At 35.6% G+C, this 19,060-nt stretch overlaps 1 protein-coding gene across 3 annotated transcripts in view; it reads right to left on the bottom strand.

Moving 5' to 3' along the window:
- Positions 1–19,060, bottom strand: part of LOC106747520 (sodium leak channel non-selective protein) — a 21,953-nt gene that overhangs the window by 1,574 nt on the left and 1,319 nt on the right. Inside the window, exons 3-27 of one of the 3 annotated variants that reach the window (XM_014625107.1) lie at positions 18,029–18,214; positions 17,713–17,960; positions 17,286–17,560; positions 16,627–16,874; positions 14,773–15,162; positions 14,372–14,563; positions 14,153–14,290; positions 13,852–14,058; positions 13,122–13,318; positions 12,907–13,029; positions 12,137–12,310; positions 11,118–11,297; positions 10,761–11,013; positions 9,383–9,550; positions 8,367–8,575; positions 7,642–7,762; positions 7,203–7,336; positions 6,940–7,105; positions 5,611–5,805; positions 4,859–5,076; positions 3,719–3,942; positions 2,623–2,759; positions 2,404–2,540; positions 1,532–1,682; positions 1,340–1,465 (exon numbers count right to left, since the gene is read on the bottom strand). In XM_014625107.1, coding sequence (XP_014480593.1) covers positions 1,340–1,465; positions 1,532–1,682; positions 2,404–2,540; positions 2,623–2,759; positions 3,719–3,942; positions 4,859–5,076; positions 5,611–5,805; positions 6,940–7,105; positions 7,203–7,336; positions 7,642–7,762; positions 8,367–8,575; positions 9,383–9,550; positions 10,761–11,013; positions 11,118–11,297; positions 12,137–12,310; positions 12,907–13,029; positions 13,122–13,318; positions 13,852–14,058; positions 14,153–14,290; positions 14,372–14,563; positions 14,773–15,162; positions 16,627–16,874; positions 17,286–17,560; positions 17,713–17,960; positions 18,029–18,214 — 4,797 coding nt within the window. Of the gene's footprint in view, positions 1–1,339; positions 1,466–1,531; positions 1,683–2,403; positions 2,541–2,622; positions 2,760–3,718; positions 3,943–4,858; positions 5,077–5,610; positions 5,806–6,939; positions 7,106–7,202; positions 7,337–7,641; positions 7,763–8,366; positions 8,576–9,382; positions 9,551–10,760; positions 11,014–11,117; positions 11,298–12,136; positions 12,311–12,906; positions 13,030–13,121; positions 13,319–13,851; positions 14,059–14,152; positions 14,291–14,371; positions 14,564–14,772; positions 15,163–16,626; positions 16,875–17,285; positions 17,561–17,712; positions 17,961–18,028; positions 18,215–19,060 lie in introns of those variants that run through there. The other 2 variants (XM_014625117.1, XM_014625126.1) reach the window with 2 other exon arrangements.

Raw genomic sequence — 19,060 nt, 5'->3', positions numbered from 1 at the left:
CATCTGAAAAATACGTTTTCTCGAAGTCTGTAAAGTAGGCCTCCGTGGCGGCGATGACCTCCTCATTCGGCCAAATTGGTCGAATTGGACTACGAACTGCTGTCCCATCCACCATATTCTCCAGATCTGGCCCCGTGCGACTTTTTTTTGTTTCCAAACTTGAAAAAGTCACTCGCCGGGAAGAAATTTGAGTCGAATGAGGAGGTCATCGCCGCCACGGAGGCCTTTGCAGACTTCGAGAAAACGTATTTTTCAGATGAGTTAAAGAAGTTGGAGCATCACTGGGTCAAGTGTATCGAGCTAAAAGGAGACTATGTTGAGAAATAAATCGCCACTTTTCCAAAATGTTCGTTTTTCTTTTATAGGCTAAGTACTTATCGGACCGCCCTCGTAAATGTCTCAGTGTGACGATACTTCTCGGTTATAAATTACTTTCCAAATAGCATTTAAAACCTAAAAAATTGAAACCCTGAAATACTTACTTAAAAGTACTTCATTTCCTATTTTTCTGAAAAAATTATTCTGGAAATCTCGGATCTCTTAACGGATATGAAGTGGTTCAACAAATTCTGTTACATGAGAAAGGAATTTCAGAATTTGTTAGATATTTTTATTACTTCACAAGCAACCCGCAGTCTCCAAAGGACGTCCTGAAGATATTCTTAGGACGTCAGACTTTCCTCAGGACGTCCTTAGAACGTTTTATAAAAGTCTGCGCTGTTTGGGTTTACTATAGACGAAAATAAAGATGATTATTTGTTTTTTATGATATTTTTTTGAAATATTTCATTGGAAGATTTTTTCAAAGAATGTTAAACAAAATATGCTCAGAAAATATCAGTAAAAAGTCTGAGCAATTTTTTGTACTTCAGAATAATGTTGTGTAATTCAAAGAAAATAAGATAAAATAATTCCAACTAATTCTTAACTTCTGTATATTTATAATAACAAATTACAATCCTACATTTTCTCAGAAAATTTCAGTATTTTGTAATAAATAGTTAAATAAAATAAAAAATGTTTAGAGAATATCAGAAGATAAATAGAGATTTTTAGAAAAATACAGTTTTCTCAGATTTAATCAGGAAAATATTCTTTCTGATTTTTTCTATATTTCTCTGAAAGCGTTTTAATTCATAGATTTTTTCAAAGAAATTCAGAAAATTATTTTCACCAGGGATGTCACGTTAATCGCGTAATGATTAAAAAAAAAAGTATTAAATTGAAGTTACAATACAACAATAACATTGTGATGAAATTATTACGTGATCATCATTTCAATCTAAAGAGAGATAGATTGTGTCGCAGTGAAAAACGTAAGACGGACGATAAAACATGCCTTCGTTTCGATCTCCTCTTCGCGATCGACGCTGACTTCCTTGCCTTTTTCCTCGATGTGATCCTGAGGCGGCGCGAGCGCGTTATTCGTAGCGCGAAGTCCGGCGATGAGGCTATTCTGTTGCTTCTGCAAAAGCGACAAGATTGTTTATATTCTTTTGACATGATCCCAAGACAATCGTCTCATACTTACTGCTCTTATCTTCTTCAGACAGCCCTGCAACCACGTTCTGATGGTTTGCTTGGCTACTTCCTCTTCGATTATGTACTCGAACTCCTCCCGTGCTAGTAATTCCTCCAATTGGAGCGCCTTCCTGATGTCCACCGAACGGTACGACAGCATACTGAAAGGAATCACACAATTTAGGCGAGTTTCAGAGGCAAGTTTCAACTTGAGCATCGTGAATCGTTTTACATCATAGTTGCGTTTACAGAATTTGTCGAAAATTTCACGAATATGAAGATACAAAAGGTACAAAATTATCCTAGACCAAAGGATTCGAGGATTCGAGAGGTCGTATAGAATTCAAAAAGGTTCAAAGATCTTATTTAACCCTTTCGAGTCTAACGGAATTAATGTCCCACTATTGATATTTCTTTTTCTGACGAGATATGTAAGCTTAATTTTTAACAAAAATGTAATTATTAATGTAATTGTTGTACTGCATATAAACATATATATACAAATAAAAATATATTATTATATAAATACAAAAATATTTATCTTTCAATAAAATTTATCTTTCAATAAAATTTATTTACCTTTTTACCTTTATTACAATAAATAATGTTTATACTGTTGCAATAAATAAATAACTTGGACAGCACCAATTTCTGAAAAACGACTTAAAGGTATCTAAAAGAGATGTTCAAAAAATATGACATCTTTTGCATATCATTAAGGCATTTTTTAAAGAAATTTGTGTTGTCCAGATAATCTTTATCTTAAAAAATGGATGTTATTTCCAAATAAGATAAAAAAAACCTACTTAAAAGATAATGTAGGATAAAAACAAGTTAAATGCTTGTTGCAGGCGGAGTGTCTGTCTCTTACATAGCACTTACTTAATCACATCGTGGAAGGTAACGTCTTCGCCGTTATGCAGCCGTTCGAGCTCGTAGCACATATACTTGAAGAGCAGGCGATCCTTCTGCGGATCGGTCTCCAATCTGCCCTTCAACAACCGCAGGATATACTTCACCTGAAATGCACCGGTATCACCAACGGGTTCTCATGTATTATCGTTTTGGCAGCTTTCGACGGTTCAAAGTAGAAGACTGCACCTTCTTCACCGGTATAACGCCTTTCTGATGGTCATCGACCACATTCCACGTGTTCTGAAAGTTCCTTATGTCAGCGTACGACAGTAACGCGTCCTCTTCGTTCGAATAGAATAGAGAGAAGTTCTCCATAATGATGGCTGTGCGGAAGAAAAACATTTTGATTTCGGATTTGACTCTAACATTGATCGGTTTATCACGAACATTTAATCGGCAAAGAAGAATTATCGGACGAGAATTTTGATCAATGACAAAGTGAAAACCAGGATTGGGTAGTAACTGGTTACTCGGTTAAAAGTTAACACGTTCATTGCCAAGCTGAAAATTGGAATTTCATATTTTTTATATTTTTTTATTTAGTTTTTATTGTGCTCAAAATAAGTTAATATATTATTTATATGCTTTTATTATTATGTACATAGGATTTATGTACTCTAAATATCTATTACGTGATAACGCGTGATCGGCCGTTTGGTGAGAACTCGCATCACGCGATATCGCGTAATTGGCAATGAACGTGTTAAGTTAAAACGTTAATAACTCTTAATTTAATTTAGTTAATTTTGAATGATTTAACTTTTTGCTTAAACTAGTTAATTTAAAATGCGTTAATTTTCATTTATTAACTTTCTTTATATAAGTTAGAATAATTGATCATAATCTTAAAATCATTGCAAACTGCTTACAATATAGAATATGAAAAATGGAAACTAATGCCAGTAGAATTTTTCTTGTCTCTTTGAGTGTTTTGTAATAAATTATGAGCATATAAAAAATAACCAGCACTTTCTTATAATAGACTACTTTTTCTATATATATATATATATATATATATATATATATATATATATTTCTTTATATATATATATATGGCTTTGCATATTTATCTTTTAACTTTAATAAATTAATTTTTATTTGGATAAAAGATTTTTGACTTAGTTAACTTAGTTAAAATAAAAATTAACTTGTCCAACCTTGATAAAAAACAAATATTTTGTTATTGATTGAAACAACGTCATGAATATATAATAAAAAAAGAAATAGACGATATGAAGCAAAGGCAGTTATCATTTTAATAATGGACATCGTCTGTACATACCCACTAAAAGATTCAAGACGATGTAAGTGATGATGACGTAGAATGTACAGAAGTAGATGAGAGAAGCGTGAAAATTGCCGCAGTCCGTTTCCCAGTAATTGTCCGCCGGCGTGCAATTAGGCGGCTGTATCATGCAGTCGTGCATGATCTTGTTCCAATCCTCCCCTGTTACTATGCGGAAGAGCATCGCCACGCCGGTAACCGGTGACTCGAAATTAGCGCGTCTGTGTTGCAATTAGAGATTAGATTTCTTCTTCGGGATTGCACGAGAAAATTTGCACGAGAGTGAATGAGAGGATTTAACGACACGATGGTAGATAGTTTACTTCGTAAATGCCGTACATTCTTCATATACATGTTTTTATACCTTAACGCATTGTCAGAATGAATTACTCTTCATCAAGCTTTGAATACATTTTACATGAGCCATGAATAATAACACAACTTGAACTTTTGCAGTTTTTGAAATTCAGGAATTGATAAAAAAAAAATTGAAAACCAACAAGTTTTTCCAGAGCCGTTGGAGGAGACTTTCATCTGACTCTGATTAAGAGGTAAAACCACTTTAGAAACTAAAAAAGCCTGATTTTTAACCATTTTTAAGGGTGAAAAATAAATAAAATGAAAAATCTCTTTTAAGGTCTTTATTCTACAGATATTGAAGTGTATAAAATTTTGTCTCGCTATAAGACCTTGCTTCTTATTTTTAAGGACCTAAGGTGGTCATTTAAGCCAAAAAAAATATCGATTTTCCGAAATTTCTAAAGTGGTTTTATACCTTAATCTAATCAACGATTGAAAATTGCTGCCAATCAAGTGTCGTCCGTTCTATCTTGCTAACGTAGGTAGAAACTATTGACTCTTCGATTATCGTTGAACGACAAATTACAGAACTATAAATTGATGTTTGAGTGATTCTCATTATTATTCATCGATTAGTTTAATCTGAGTGTGATGAAAGTCACCCTCTGGAAGACCAGGCCGATCAATCGATCCACCGGAAAATCCACTGGAGATCTCCCCGAGCGACCAAACAATATGTACAAAATTTCTCTCAAGTTACATGGGCGGTCACCGTATCAGAAGCATCATCACACATCGCTTACGTACGCTCGTTCCAAGGATCTAGCGTTTCCTCACCTTCCTATGCCTTCCCCGTACTTGACAGTGCCGAAGATAATGGTGCCGGCTAACGCGTAAAAGAACACAAGCAAGAACATGCCGAATATGATGAAGAAGCTCTTGCAAACAGACACGCCGACCGTGAGCATCAGCATCTTGAGTGTGGTGTGCTTGCCGGTGATGGTGAAGAACCTGAGTATCACAACCATAAATCCGATCACGTAGGAGAGATCGTTCTGAAAGTGATAATAGGATCATCACAGGTGCGAAGACGACGAAACGGACAAAGATAAAAAGAGGAAACTCCTGATGGAAATATTTTGCTGAAATACTCTTTTAATTGACCCCATTTCAATAATATTTCGAAGTTTTCAGTTTAATTCAGTAAATTTCATGATATCCAATATTTCAAAAATACTCTTATTATTTTTCAAAATTATATTTTAATTTACATTATATTTCACAACATTACATTGGATTTCATGATGAAAATTATGATTTATTTTGAAATATTGATTATTATATATTTCAGTAATTTTTCAGTAATTTTCATTAAGTTCATAGTATACCAGTATACTTGAATGTAAAAGTTAAAGTATACTGTTAAAATTTATCGAATTTAATTGAAAACTTCGTACATTGACGGAATGATAATGAAGTGGGGCCAATTGAGAGAGAATTTCAGTAAAATTTTCAACATAATTTCTAATATTTCTATCAGAGATGCGACGGTTCTTCGAGCTTTTGACGACTCTCGAATGTGTACATACCTTCATCGTGCAGTGTACGACAATCCAAATCACGCCCACGACCGTTACTAGCAAGTCGTATCTGTTTCTTCTGGACTGCCAATAGCCACGTGGTGTGAAAGCAATGTTCTTCATGATTACTTCCACAAGAAAGACCAGTGTCAGGATCATGGATAAAGTCGCCAACGGCTCTGTATGCGACTCCTCGATTCTCCACTTCAGAGAGAAAGAGAGAAAAAGAGAGAGAGGAAAGCGTCTATTAAATTAGTTTTATTTTTATTTATTATTAATTATTTTAAAATTATTAATAATTTTATTTATTGATGTCCTAGGATTTACCCTCTAAGGACGAAGAGATGACAAATACATCGATCGGCAAGCTAATCGCGAAATTTTATGATAATTACTGACAAGAGAAAGACAAACAAAGTAGAATTCTAATATTTACATAATTGCACTGACAAGGAGATGGTCAACCTTGAACATCCTGGATTTGGCTGAATTTTAAATATGTTGTAGGAACAGTCTTCCTCTAACAAACGTTAATGTAACTCGTGCAAATGCGCAACGGTTTACGAGAAATCATAATTTAAAGTTTACCATGCTGCGTATAAATTGCTCCAGTAGAAGCGAGATTCAAGTAGCAAGCGTGGCTCAGCGAGTAGAGAACGCGGCTAGAATACCGGATGTCATGCATTCGACCTCTATTTTTCCCGACTATTTTTATTCTTTATTTAAGTATGCATTTAAGTGAATTATTAATAAATGAATTTGACTACAATATTATTTCAAAATTATTAAATCAGATCAACAGACTATAATTCTTTCACCTTTTGCAATTATACCCAGATAGCAAAATGCTATCTGGTGTACGCATCCGGTGGACGCAATATTGCCATCTATATGCCGTTTTCCGGCGTCATTTAGCTATCTAAGTAGTTATAAATGTCAAACATTTTTTCCTAAATGTAAAAAATAGTAAAACGATAAGTACAAAATAGAAAAAAAAGAATAGAGGGGGAAAAAAGTCGCGCAGATTAAATACAAGCAAATACGTGTGTTCTGCCTATTTTATCGCGGTAAAAAGTCTTAAAGATGTCTTGAATCGGGGACAAAGGACGTCTTAAAAGCGTCTGTTATACATCTTTATGACTAAACAAATCGTCTTTAAGTAACGCAAGTTGTCTTTAGAATCTTAAGACGTCTTTAGACAATCTTGTCCAAACATTATCCAGAGGACGTTTTTGGGACGTCTTTTGGACATCCGTATGGGTATGTAGTACTATTCTTAGTTGTTCCATCTTTGACATTTTTTCTTCCTAGATCGGAGAATTACTTTGTTCAACTCACAGAGACGCACAGCAGAGCGCTGTTCGTAATGACCATGACGGCGATGAATCGTTTGAAGTAAATGTTCTGCGTGATATCATAGATAAAGGCCCGGAACTTCTTGCCGTCCGGTCTCGGTGGTAAATGCAGCGGCTGTGCGATCTTCAAGCGTTTCTTCAAGTCACACCTGCGGCCCGACAGAAGAATTCGCATCTATAGGAACGATCTATCAGAAAACGAGATGGTTAATGCTCATCAGCTGACGACGAAATGCGAGGCCTCACCATCGTCTCTGATCGACCGTGAGCAGAGCGGTGCCCTTGTTCTCAGAGTAATTCGCGATCACGACACCCACGAACAGGGTCAGGCCGATCATACAACCCAGGAAAATATAAATGTGTATGTAAATCGCATGAACCTGGAAGAAAGTAAGATAAGAATCAGAGAGGAAGCACAGTATAGAACAAAAATAGAAATCAAACTATAATAATAAGAATAATAAGAATAACACTATAAGAAATAAAATTAAAATATAAAATAAAATAAAAAATAGGAATAAAACAAAAATAATAAGAAAATAAAATAAGAATAAAGAACAAGGATAATTTATATCACGAGAGAGAAGAATATTTTGTATGAAGAATATTCTCGAGCTATGAAAATTACGGTTTTTACGATCTACGTTGATTATCCTATCAAAGTATGAAGAAGTTAACAACTCACAGGACCAAGAGCTTTAATAAGAACGTCCCGCACGTCGAGCCAGCCTTTGAAAGAAAGCACTTCGAATAGAGCCATCATCGCGTCGCCGATGTTATCGAAGTTGAATCTTTTAGGATTAGCCCTGAAACGTTTGTCGTCGCACATAATGTTACAAGACCAGTGAAAAGGGAAAGGAAACGTATATCGGTGCGTATCTCGTTAAAAATACTCGTAAGAAATTATTGACTATTATAACTGTCGACGTTAAACGGAATCCCGATGGAAATATTATGCTGAAAACTTTACTGAAATTCACTCTATTATGTCATTTAATTAAATGTCGATATCATGTGCTGTCAGAAGTACAAGTAGCCAGAAGCATTTACTTTGATTGTATTTGCATATAATTTGTAAACAACAGTATTTTTTCGTTGTGGACATATATATTACATATAGGTATATATGGGCAAATTTCATATATGCTTTTTTTTCCCGAGTATTTCAAAATAAATCATAATTTTCATCATGAAATTCAATATAACGTTATAAAATATAATGTAAATTAAAATATAATATTGCAAAGTAATGAAAAACATTTTGAAATATGAGAATTCATGAAATTTACTGAATTAAACTGAAAATTACGTGTATTAACGAAATGGGGTGAATTGAGAGAATATTTCAGTAAAATATTTCCATCATGGAAGAGACACGCATAAGATTAATTACATAGATCGAATGCTTACCACACGCGCGGCACCAATATGGACGGATAACTCTCGTCCTTGCCCGGACGCAGCTTCATTTTCGTCACGAATACCCTCCTCATGAATACACCGACGCAATCTTCACGCTTCAAGATCGTCGGATCGTTGCATCTCGCCAGTCGGCCGCCATACAGCTGTACGCCGTAACTCGCAAACACGAACATCAATAGAATCAATAACGTCGATACCTAAATCAAATAATAATATCGCGTATATATACAATATTTACAAGTGTGTTTCGAAAATCGATCATGAATATTATTTTGTGCGTATATTTTCAGCAAATACCAAATTGCAGTTACATAATTCCCAGTAAGCAAGAAATCATTAACATTTTCATCATTAATATTTTATAATATGTAACGTTTTCAAAAATGTAGTTCTTGTGTTGTATATAACGTGTGTTGTATATAAAAATGTTATATATAACGTCATTGTTAACCATATTTGATTCAAATATTAAAAATAATATTTATGCAATATAATTTTAATATTTAGAAATATTATATTATTAACATTATAATAATTTAAAAACATTTATAAAATATTATGTTAAAATGCTTATCCACATAAAATCAATGTTTCAAGAGATTGATTTAATGCTTCTTGTTTACTGGGCTGTTAGTATAATTTCCTACTCAACAATGTAACTGTTATATAACACACACGTTAGTGTTACTGTTAGTTATATAACTTGATGTTTGCTGGGTTTTTTATTTCCACATATACCGTCACATAAATTCGCATGATTTTTCTCGCTTTTGACGTCATCAAAGAAGGATAATCATAGCGAGGAGCTATCCAAAAGCCTTAACGCCATGTAAAAATTAAGAACAGAATTTTTGTGTTATCATGATGTATATATCCAAACGAAGCGATTTTGTGCTAAAATTATATTCGCATGAACTGATTTTCTTTTTTTTTTATAATTTTCATGGCGTTAAGCGTACAGTCACGTATTGCTTAAATTCCGAACAAAAAAAAGATATATTTACCAGCAAGATCTCCTTGAATCCTCTGCAAAGTTCGTAAACGACTTTTCTCATGTGCGGCACGAGAGTAAAAATTCTTAACGGCCGAACGCATCGTAGTATCATCAGCAGCTGAGCACCGGAATTTGGCGGCACGCTCTTCGGCATCCAGCATAAGAACACGAGACTTACCTGCAACGACAAATTTATCGGGTTGGTACAAAAATTCGTCCCGTTTTGTAAAATAAAAATGTATATATAACATTTATTTATTTTAAATTATATTAATAATATTTATGTATTTTAAAACACGATCAATCAATCAGAAATTCTGCCAAAATTCTTGCGAAATATGTTGACATAAAAAGATATATCCATAAAATGATACTTGAGATCGACTGAACATATACCTGTATGTAAAATATTCAGAAAATTCTCCTATTTTTTAACAATCAATAATCAATAAATAACCGTAAAATTAATATGACAAAATCACAAAAAAAAGATAAGCTAAAAAGGAAGGTTGTATATGTCATGTTAATTTTATGATTACTTGTTAATTGATTGTTAAAATAAAAAGAAAGTTTTCGGAATATTTCACAAATGTCCTACATCGATAGCAATTGTCATTTTATTATCCTTTGTCAAGTATCATTTTATCCTTTTATTTCAACAAGTATTCCACAAAAATTCTAGACGTTTTTTCGTATCTGACGTTAAACAAAACGACTGTAGCGAGAAATCGGAAGCCTCAACCCTGATGGAAATATTATGCTGTAAACTTTACTGAAATTCTCTCTCGATCGACCTCATTTCATTATCATTCCGTTAATGTATGCAGTTTTCAATTAAATTCAGTTAAATTTTAGAAGTATAGTTTAACTTTTCTTATATTCGAGTATACTTGGTGTACGTACTCTGAACTCGATGAAAGTTACTGAAAAATTACTGAAATATATAATAATAAATATTTCAAAATAAATCATAATTTTCATCGTAAAATTCAATGTAACGTTGTGAAATATAATGTAAAATAAAATATAATTTTGAAAAGTAATGACAAAAAATTGTTGAAATATTAGATATGAAATTTGACTGAATTACTGCGTATTTTAATAAAATGGGGTCAATTGAAAGAATATTTCAATAAAATATTTCCATCGGGGAACCTATTATAATTGTACGCAATCGATAACTATATAACTGGATAGATAATTGCGATAATATGATAAGCCCGGAAAAGCATAAACTGGAAAAATGTCTGGAAAAATAACTATGATTACAAAGCGCCTCAATTCGTTTTGTGATTCGTAACGATTGCCGATATAATTCATCGACGAGAGGAAATTCTTTACAACTGGGGACACGATTAAAATCAACACAACGCATATCTCGTACGTACAATGTAGATGAAAACGTCCAACACCGAAGCTACGTCCTTGATGTAAGCCTTGGGTGTGAAAAACAAGCCGTCCGCCAAGATCTTAAGAGCCAGCTCAATGCTCATGAAGATAACGAAGCCGTACTCCGCGATCTGCAGCGCCGGCACTTCCATCACGCGGTACCGCGGCGTCTCGAACATCATCGAGATGCACGACAATGTCGTGGCGCATATCATCACCCAATCGAGGTAAGTCACCAAGCCGAGGAAATTGCTACAGGAAGAAAAGAGGAAAAAATCGGGTCCGTCGACTTGTAGTCTTGCCTCTATTTCGTATCGATAAAGAAACGCAAAGGTCGCGATTTCACGCATACTTACTGCAGACTCTTATACTGCACCTTCCTCTCCTTGCCCGTTAAAGGGTCCTTTAATCTTGCGTCGTATCTCGCATAAACGAGCAGCTGGCAAATCTTGCGGAATTTACTCTCGCGCGGTACCACGAACAACGGCGTGTCGAAGAACGGATGGTTCTCACGCAAATCGTCCTCACGTTGGTTTCTGGTGGCGCACAGTTGAAGAAGACATTAGATTTTGCAGGAGATTTTTTAGAAAGTAGTTTCAATAAATAGTTAATTTAGAGAGTAGTTTCAATAAATAGATAGTTTTAGAGAGTATATTTAATAAAAAATTAAAAAGTAAAAGCAGTAAAGTAGTATAAATAAAGTGGTATAGGTAAATAATAATCAACTAACTTCTACCATTTTTATATCCACTGAAGCTAGGTGATTGTGAATGTTTGCCATTCTAAAAAGTAGATCGTGGTTTATACGGGTTTGAGAAACCTCGATTTAATCTTCGAAATATAATATATATGTACATTTCTCTCTCTCCCTCTCTACACATATTTAAACACTTAAATATACCCCATTCTATTCTCTGTATATCTTTTTTTAGATCACAACTGATATATATATATATACTTATATTTATATATTTTTTTATTAATATAGAATATTAATATATATTATAAATAATAATATTTTTGTATTTGTAACATTGTGTATATATATTTATCTCAACTTTGTTTCAAATTAATATTTGTTATTTAAATAGTAAAATAAATGTATAAAAACGTAATTTTGCTTGATAAATAATAAATTTATGGGAGGCTTCTCTGACATGACACATCAAAAATACAGCACTTAGCAAGTGAATTTCCTTAAATCTTAGGGACTGCGATGTCTGGTAGCGCTAGAAAGGCTTTTTATAATGTAGAAATCACGTTGCAATTTTTAGTGCTTAGAGAAAGAAGCTAAAGGCTTACTACACATGTTATAGATCCAATTTGAGGCTTCATTGAATGGCTTAGTGTGGTACGGTTTTGCAATTTTACGTACCTTCGCATCTCCGCCTGTTGTCTCTTAGCCTGCAGCAGCTTGATGTCCAAATCGTGCGGCCTGCTGCGCGCGGAACTGACTCTATTTATTCCGCCTATGTCACCGTTTTCCATAAGATGCTCGTACGTCTGTTTAAGCTTGATTGATCCACTTCGGACACTCCTCCTGATTGATCTATTTTCAAGCAGCAGCAAAATGAGAAAACACAAAATGCGCATAAAAATGTGAAATGATCGGTATCAGTATATGAAAAAGAATGTATCGGAAACGTATCAAAATTTAGAATGACATTCATCAATCTGTGATTAAGCTAATCGATGAATAATAACAAAATTTGCCAGCACCAATTTCCAGTTCTGTAATTTGTCTTGTTCTGTGTATAATCGAAAAGTTAATAATTTCTATTTGTCTTATTTTAGGAGTTCGCTAGAGTAGAAAATGTTTAATTTGCTTCGAATTTATTGAAGTTATGGAAGTTTTAAGTTATTCCTTTCCCTGAAGAAGTGAGCTGGAATATTCACGAAACTTTCAATTTCACAACATTTCACCATGAAGGACGCGATAATAATTCGGTAGCCAAATTGAGAATCTCTCTACGTTAGCAAGATAGAGCAGATAATACTTGACAATTTTTAATCGATTTCAATCGAAATTCAATTGGACTTTAGTAAGAGTCATCCTTTATCCCCAGAGAAATTGCGACATTATCGAATATTCAAATTGCGCAAAGTCTCTCGAGCTCTCGGACGTTCTCGAGTCCTTATTCTTACTTTTTCTGATCTATGCGAAGTTGCTTGGCGCTACTGACGGTGCCTTGCGGTTTCAACAATCCTTTCCCCGGCACCGGAATCATAGCGGAATCTCCCAACAAAAGCCTCTGATTGTTGGAATCGCTGCAAGCGGAGAAAACGATGAAGCGCAAGAACTCGATGTTTTGAAACGATCAGATGAGATCACCGAGAAACAAACGCGACGTCTCGCTTACTTTATTATGTAGATGACAGCCGCTTTTTTCAGATTCGTCACGACGCTTCTCACTTTCGGCGGATTGTTCAGGATCTTCACAGGCCGTTGTTTCCTGTACAACATTTTCGAATCGAAGGTTTCGTTAGTCCTCTTAGCGCCTTCGTTCTCCTCGTCCTCCACTTCAAGCACGAATTGTCGCATAAAACTCTCGCGCACCTTAGAGAAGATAAGTCGAGTATTAATTCGATCTATTAGAGAGAACGAACGATTGACCGCGTTTCTTCTTTTTTTGACAATAAATCGGCCATTTTGTACGATAAAGGCTGATACGATCACCGATGGAACGTGACAGAAAGATTGTCGAAAATGAGGGACGTTATTCGACCACCCCACAAGCGCGTAATATTATTTAACATTAAGTAATATTTCTGGAATATTAGTAGATGGTTATATGTCTACTTTTAATAATATTTAAAAAATAATATTATTTAATGTTATTGTAATATTATATATTTTTTAAATATTCAACTCTATATATGTATATAATATATATAATTGTAGTTTTTTATTTCAAATATATTGCAATCCCAATTGTTTTGTTATATAAATAAAGTCGAGAGAATTTTGTGAAAAGATATATTTTATATTTTATGTAAAGATTTTTGTGCAAAGATATATTTTATACTAAAAAAAATTATGCATATATATATATATATATATCTTCCTTGGATATATATATGGATATCTACCTTTGGCAAATTGAAGTCAGATGGCACTTTATGAAGACACGTCATTTGCGGGCTATCTGGGAACTTCTCGAAGATCCTCAGTCTGAACGGCAAGCTTTCCTTGATTTCGGCGCTTTGTTCGCGGAACTTGAGTTGCTTCAGCTTTTTAATGTCCTCGTCCAGCTCGAGATTGTCCAAGATCACGGCGACAAAGAGGCTCAATACGATCTGAAGAGATAACGAAGATCATGTCAAGTTTCTCAACGACGACGGCACGTGCTGATCGCACACAAAAGAGAATGAACGGCGTGACAATGATTACCAGTGTGACGAAGAGATGATATAGGATAAAGTACACTGCGACGAAAGGTGCCATCGTCTCGTGAGTTCGGAGCATAGTCTCGTCCATGACGTCCACCCAAGCTTCTTGCGTGAGGATTTGGAACATCGACATGAACGCCTGAAAAGAGAAGTTGTGCTTTAGAGCCCGAAAGCCGAAGATGGTGGTTCCACGAACCACCATCAAATATCAGCGACTCACCTCGGGAAAGGTCTCAAACTTGGTGAAGTCGCAGAGGAAGCAGAAGAGCTGCATAGAGATGCTGGACGATATCACCAGCAGGCACATAGTAAAAATAATGAGGCTGCCGAGCTTCTTTCCAGGACCGAAAATCTTGTACACGAAGTCCTCCAGCATCGGGGACGCCTTGATAAGCCGAACTACTCGAAGAACCTTTTCACACACAAAGATGAATGGATAAAGCGTACACAGAAAAAAGAAATTAGTATCAATTCATATTCTCATATATAGGGTGGTTTCATAACACGTGGACATGTAATTTCAGAAATGAATTCGCAACAAAAATAACGTGAAAAGTTCATACAAATCATAGCATAGGCAGATTCTCAAGAGAAGACGTGAAGGCAGACAAAAGTAGAAACCTGAAAGTAAGTGAATCCAGAGAGATAGCAGAACGGAAGAATGTGTATAGTCGTGCCGACGGCAAGCAGCAGCTCAAACTTGTGAATCGAATGCTTAAAGTAACTCCGGAAGCCCAGGCACCAGATCTTGAAGAGAGTTTCCAGGTCGAGGAATATCGTGAAGGCGATCTCGGCATAGTAATAGTTATCGTAGTACGTGTGCCTCGGCTGCTCGTCGTGCTTGAAGCTCATAGTCGCAGTGGTGATGCCGTTCGCCAATATCGCACACATCACCACCATGCGAAAGTGCGGTGACCTGAGGATAGCGTGACAGTATGGCGAGGCTAAGCCGCCGTGCTTATTCTCGTCCAAAGTCACCAGCTTCCAACTGTTATCGTCTCCGGTCAATATCTGCAATTGAGGAATCGATGATTTAACCCTAGAAGCACGTAATATTATTTAATATTAAGTAATATTTCTGGAATATTAATAGATATATATGTCCACTCCTAATAATATTTAAAAAATAATATTACTTAATGTTATTNACGAAAGGCGATGGTGACAATAAATTATCTCTCGTTCGAAAATGAACTTGTCTTTATTATGTTTTCCGCCCGATACAGTATTTCTAGTGTGACCGACAGCGTGTCGGTCCCCAAGAGCTGAGAGTCTAGAGTCGCGAGTCGCCTCGGTTTTACGTCCCTTTTATCCTCTTCCTATGTCTCAATCAGAGGGGGACAGTTTTGATGTGTCAGCGTCACTTGGGTATGGACGCTGACCATCTTAATTTCGGTATTGCGTTCGCCAGAATGCAGAGTTGCCTTTCCGCAAAGTGACGTTTTGTAATTTGAGGTCGTGCTTTGTTTACGGCCATCGACATGTCTCATCGTTATGCTTACAACTATATATATATATATATATTGTTGTAAGCATAACGATGAGACATGTCGATGGCCGTAAACAAAGCACGACCTCAAATTACAAAACGTCACTTTGCGGAAAGGCAACTCTGCATTCTGGCGAACGCAATACCGAAATTAAGATGGTCAGCGTCCATACCCAAGTGACGCTGACACATCAAAACTGTCCCCCTCTGATTGAGACATAGGAAGAGGATAAAAGGGACGTAAAACCGAGGCGACTCGCGACTCTAGACTCTCAGCTCTTGGGGACCGACACGCTGTCGGTCACACTAGAAATACTGTATCGGGCGGAAAACATAATAAAGACAAGTTCATTTTCGAACGAGAGATAATTTATTGTCACCATCGCCTTTCGTTCTACCGCGCTGTGACGGACACCCCACACTACTCGCGTCGACTCGACTCACGCAACAATATATATATATATATATATATAAAATTTTAATTTCTTATTTGAATTGTATTGCAATTGTTTTATTATATAAATAAAGTCGAAAGAATTTTGTGTAAAAATACGTTTTATACTAAAAAAATTATACACACATATATATGTATAATGCCATTTTCTTTTTTTATGAGTTCTATACGAATTTTTTTGACCAAGTTATCAGATGTTAAAGAAAAAACCGCATCTTTGACTTTAAACGATCCTCGAGAAGATCAGGTCTCAATCTTCGAGAGATCAGATCTCAATCTTTGTCTAATTGTTGAAGCAATTAGATAATATTTCAATGTATATGCAACGTAAATTTCATCGAATTCTTGTAAAATTCATTTTACCTTACAATCTCCTTAATTAAAGTTTTACATTACTATTTAAGTTAATTTTACACCACGATATCCATATTTTTTATCGATTTTTCACTTGACTTGTGTCTCGGAGAAAATCCAGAAATAAGGAGAGTAACTTTCTTTGAAGATTATAAAGAAAAAATAAGTGGAGACTGACTTGCGACGCTGAGCTGTTGCTGATTTGGCCCCTGACGCCCCACATTTGCTGGAACTGTACTCGGATTTCGTTGAAGGTCTCCGTGATGACGGCGATGAAGACGTTCTTCACTAACCAGGCCAGAAAGAATATCATCGTACTGAAGTAAAGAACCGCGCGCCATGCTGGCAGACTATCTATCGCTCGATACATGATGAAGACCCAACCTTCTTGAGAGGCTGCTTGATACACGGTGAATATACTGGTGGCTATACAGACCAAATTTTACAGTCAAATTCGTACATATTGTTTGCGATTTCGCTGCATGTTTATGACACAATTCAGTATTAAGTCTGCTAAATATTTTGTATTCGGAAAATTAGTCTCGATAGTATCATAATTGTAATATATTATAATTTATAAATGTATCTGTTGATAAGCGGCTATGATAGAAGAATGTTGTGTGACCTCGTTTTTCTATATATGTAAAACGAAATATCGGATGTAGGATTAAAACTATAAAATCGTGTGACTCGTAAACCTGACAACTTTCAACGAATTAGAGATCTTCTTTTGCAGTGTGATATCGCGAGGATAATCCTTAGACAGTCACTATCAGAAAATAAATTTGAGACGTGCTATATAAAAACGATGGGCGTAATATTAATATTAACTACTACCAAACTCGTCAAATCCATTGAAGCCTATGATATACTTGGTTAACTCCAGCTTCATGCAGATCATCCCTTCGGGACATTGGTATCCGGATTCCGGGTCGGTGGAGCAGAATGTGTCGGGAATGGCCAGACTGTTGATCGTGATGTAGTGCCGATCGGTGGTGTTCAGTACGCAATGATTCTTCAGCTCGCCAAAAAATTGCACCCCCAGGAAGCCGTAGAGGGACATGAAGAATAGGAAGAAGAGCGTCACGTTGTAGATCTGCTGGCTCGAACGTCTGTGTCGAATCGAATGATCAGCGATTAACGATAGCTTAACAATTGGAAACAGTTGAACATTGAGAAATTAACGATCAAGAGAATAGGAAGAAAACTCGCTGTATCTAGTCAATGACGATGCCGTGTGTCGGTTCTAGCTTAATTCTCTTACTTAAAAATCTGGTTGATTCTATTCTTGGGCATTGAGAACTTGAGGAAGACCCGTAGGAAGCGTATCATGATGAGCGGCCGTGGTGCTCGCATAATCGAGGCATAACTGAACTTGACGAGGAAACCCAGCATCTCGAACATTTGCAGGATCACAGACAGCCAGAGGAAGATCACCATGCTCGCGTCGAATTGGCACCAGTGGTCCTTCAAGTAAGACTTATCCCTCTGCAACGCCATTAGAAGTTCCACCTTGATCCAAGTTAAACGACAAATTGTACAATTACTCGATTACGCTTTCTCGATGGGAAAGATCTTACCTTTAGTATTCCACGTATGTACATTTTGGCGATCATCTCGGCGGTGAACAGAAACGTGACTAACAGATCGCAAATGAAAGTGACGTATTGCAGGGACGGTATCTTGTCGAAGGTCTTCGGGGTGTTCAAGCAAACAGAAGCCAGCGAGACCAAAGCGCAGAAGCGCATCAGTCTCCTCACCCATAGCTGAAATAATTTTCTACAATGCACACTTCGCGAATAGATTGGACATGTGGTCTATTTCGGAAATCTCGGAAAAATTGAGGGAAGATCCCTTGAAACGCGAAAGAAAAAGAAAACTTCGCATTGCTCGATAGCATAATTCACGTTCAATCGATTCTGCAACATTAACGGTGCCACGAACAAGCGAGAAAGATTCGAGGAAAAAAGATCGAATATTTTTAAGATGGATCTGCAATAGAATGTAGTAAATGTTTAGTTTTTTGCTCTGAGCAGCGAATTGTAACGTAATCTTTAGCAAAAAGCGTTTCCAGTTCGACCGAATATTGCAATTCTCAAGATTTAAAAAAACTATTAAATGCTGTATGTCTGATGTGGAGTATCAAGGAAGTCTTACATAAATTTTCTATTTATCAAACAAAATCAGTTAATTTAATTAATTAGTTACATAGTTTCTATATACACAGAGAAGAAGATTCCTTTGGATTTAATAACCCAGGAAAAAAGATCATATATGAAATTTATTCATAGACTATATATAATCATAAATGTCCACCAACGAAAAAACATTGTTGTTTACAAATTATATGTAAATACAATCGAAGTAAATGTTTCTGACTATTTATGCTTTTGACAGCACATGATGTCGACATTTAATCAAATGACGTAACATCATTTTTTTCGTATAGATATATATGATCATATATGTAATGATGCATATGGCAAAATTCATATATGATTTTATATAATTATATGTAATAATATATAATCATTTTTTCCGCGGCAGATATTGCAATTCCTAAGATTTGTTAGCGTTAAGAGCGTTATTAAGCGACTTTTGATAATGTGGGA

This window comes from Dinoponera quadriceps, unplaced genomic scaffold (assembly GCF_001313825.1).
Source record: "Dinoponera quadriceps isolate SergipeBrazil2010 unplaced genomic scaffold, ASM131382v1 scaffold282, whole genome shotgun sequence".
NCBI lineage: Eukaryota > Metazoa > Arthropoda > Insecta > Hymenoptera > Formicidae > Dinoponera > Dinoponera quadriceps.
Note: the sequence above shows the minus strand (reverse complement) of the source record. Positions and strands in the feature narration are given on the sequence as shown.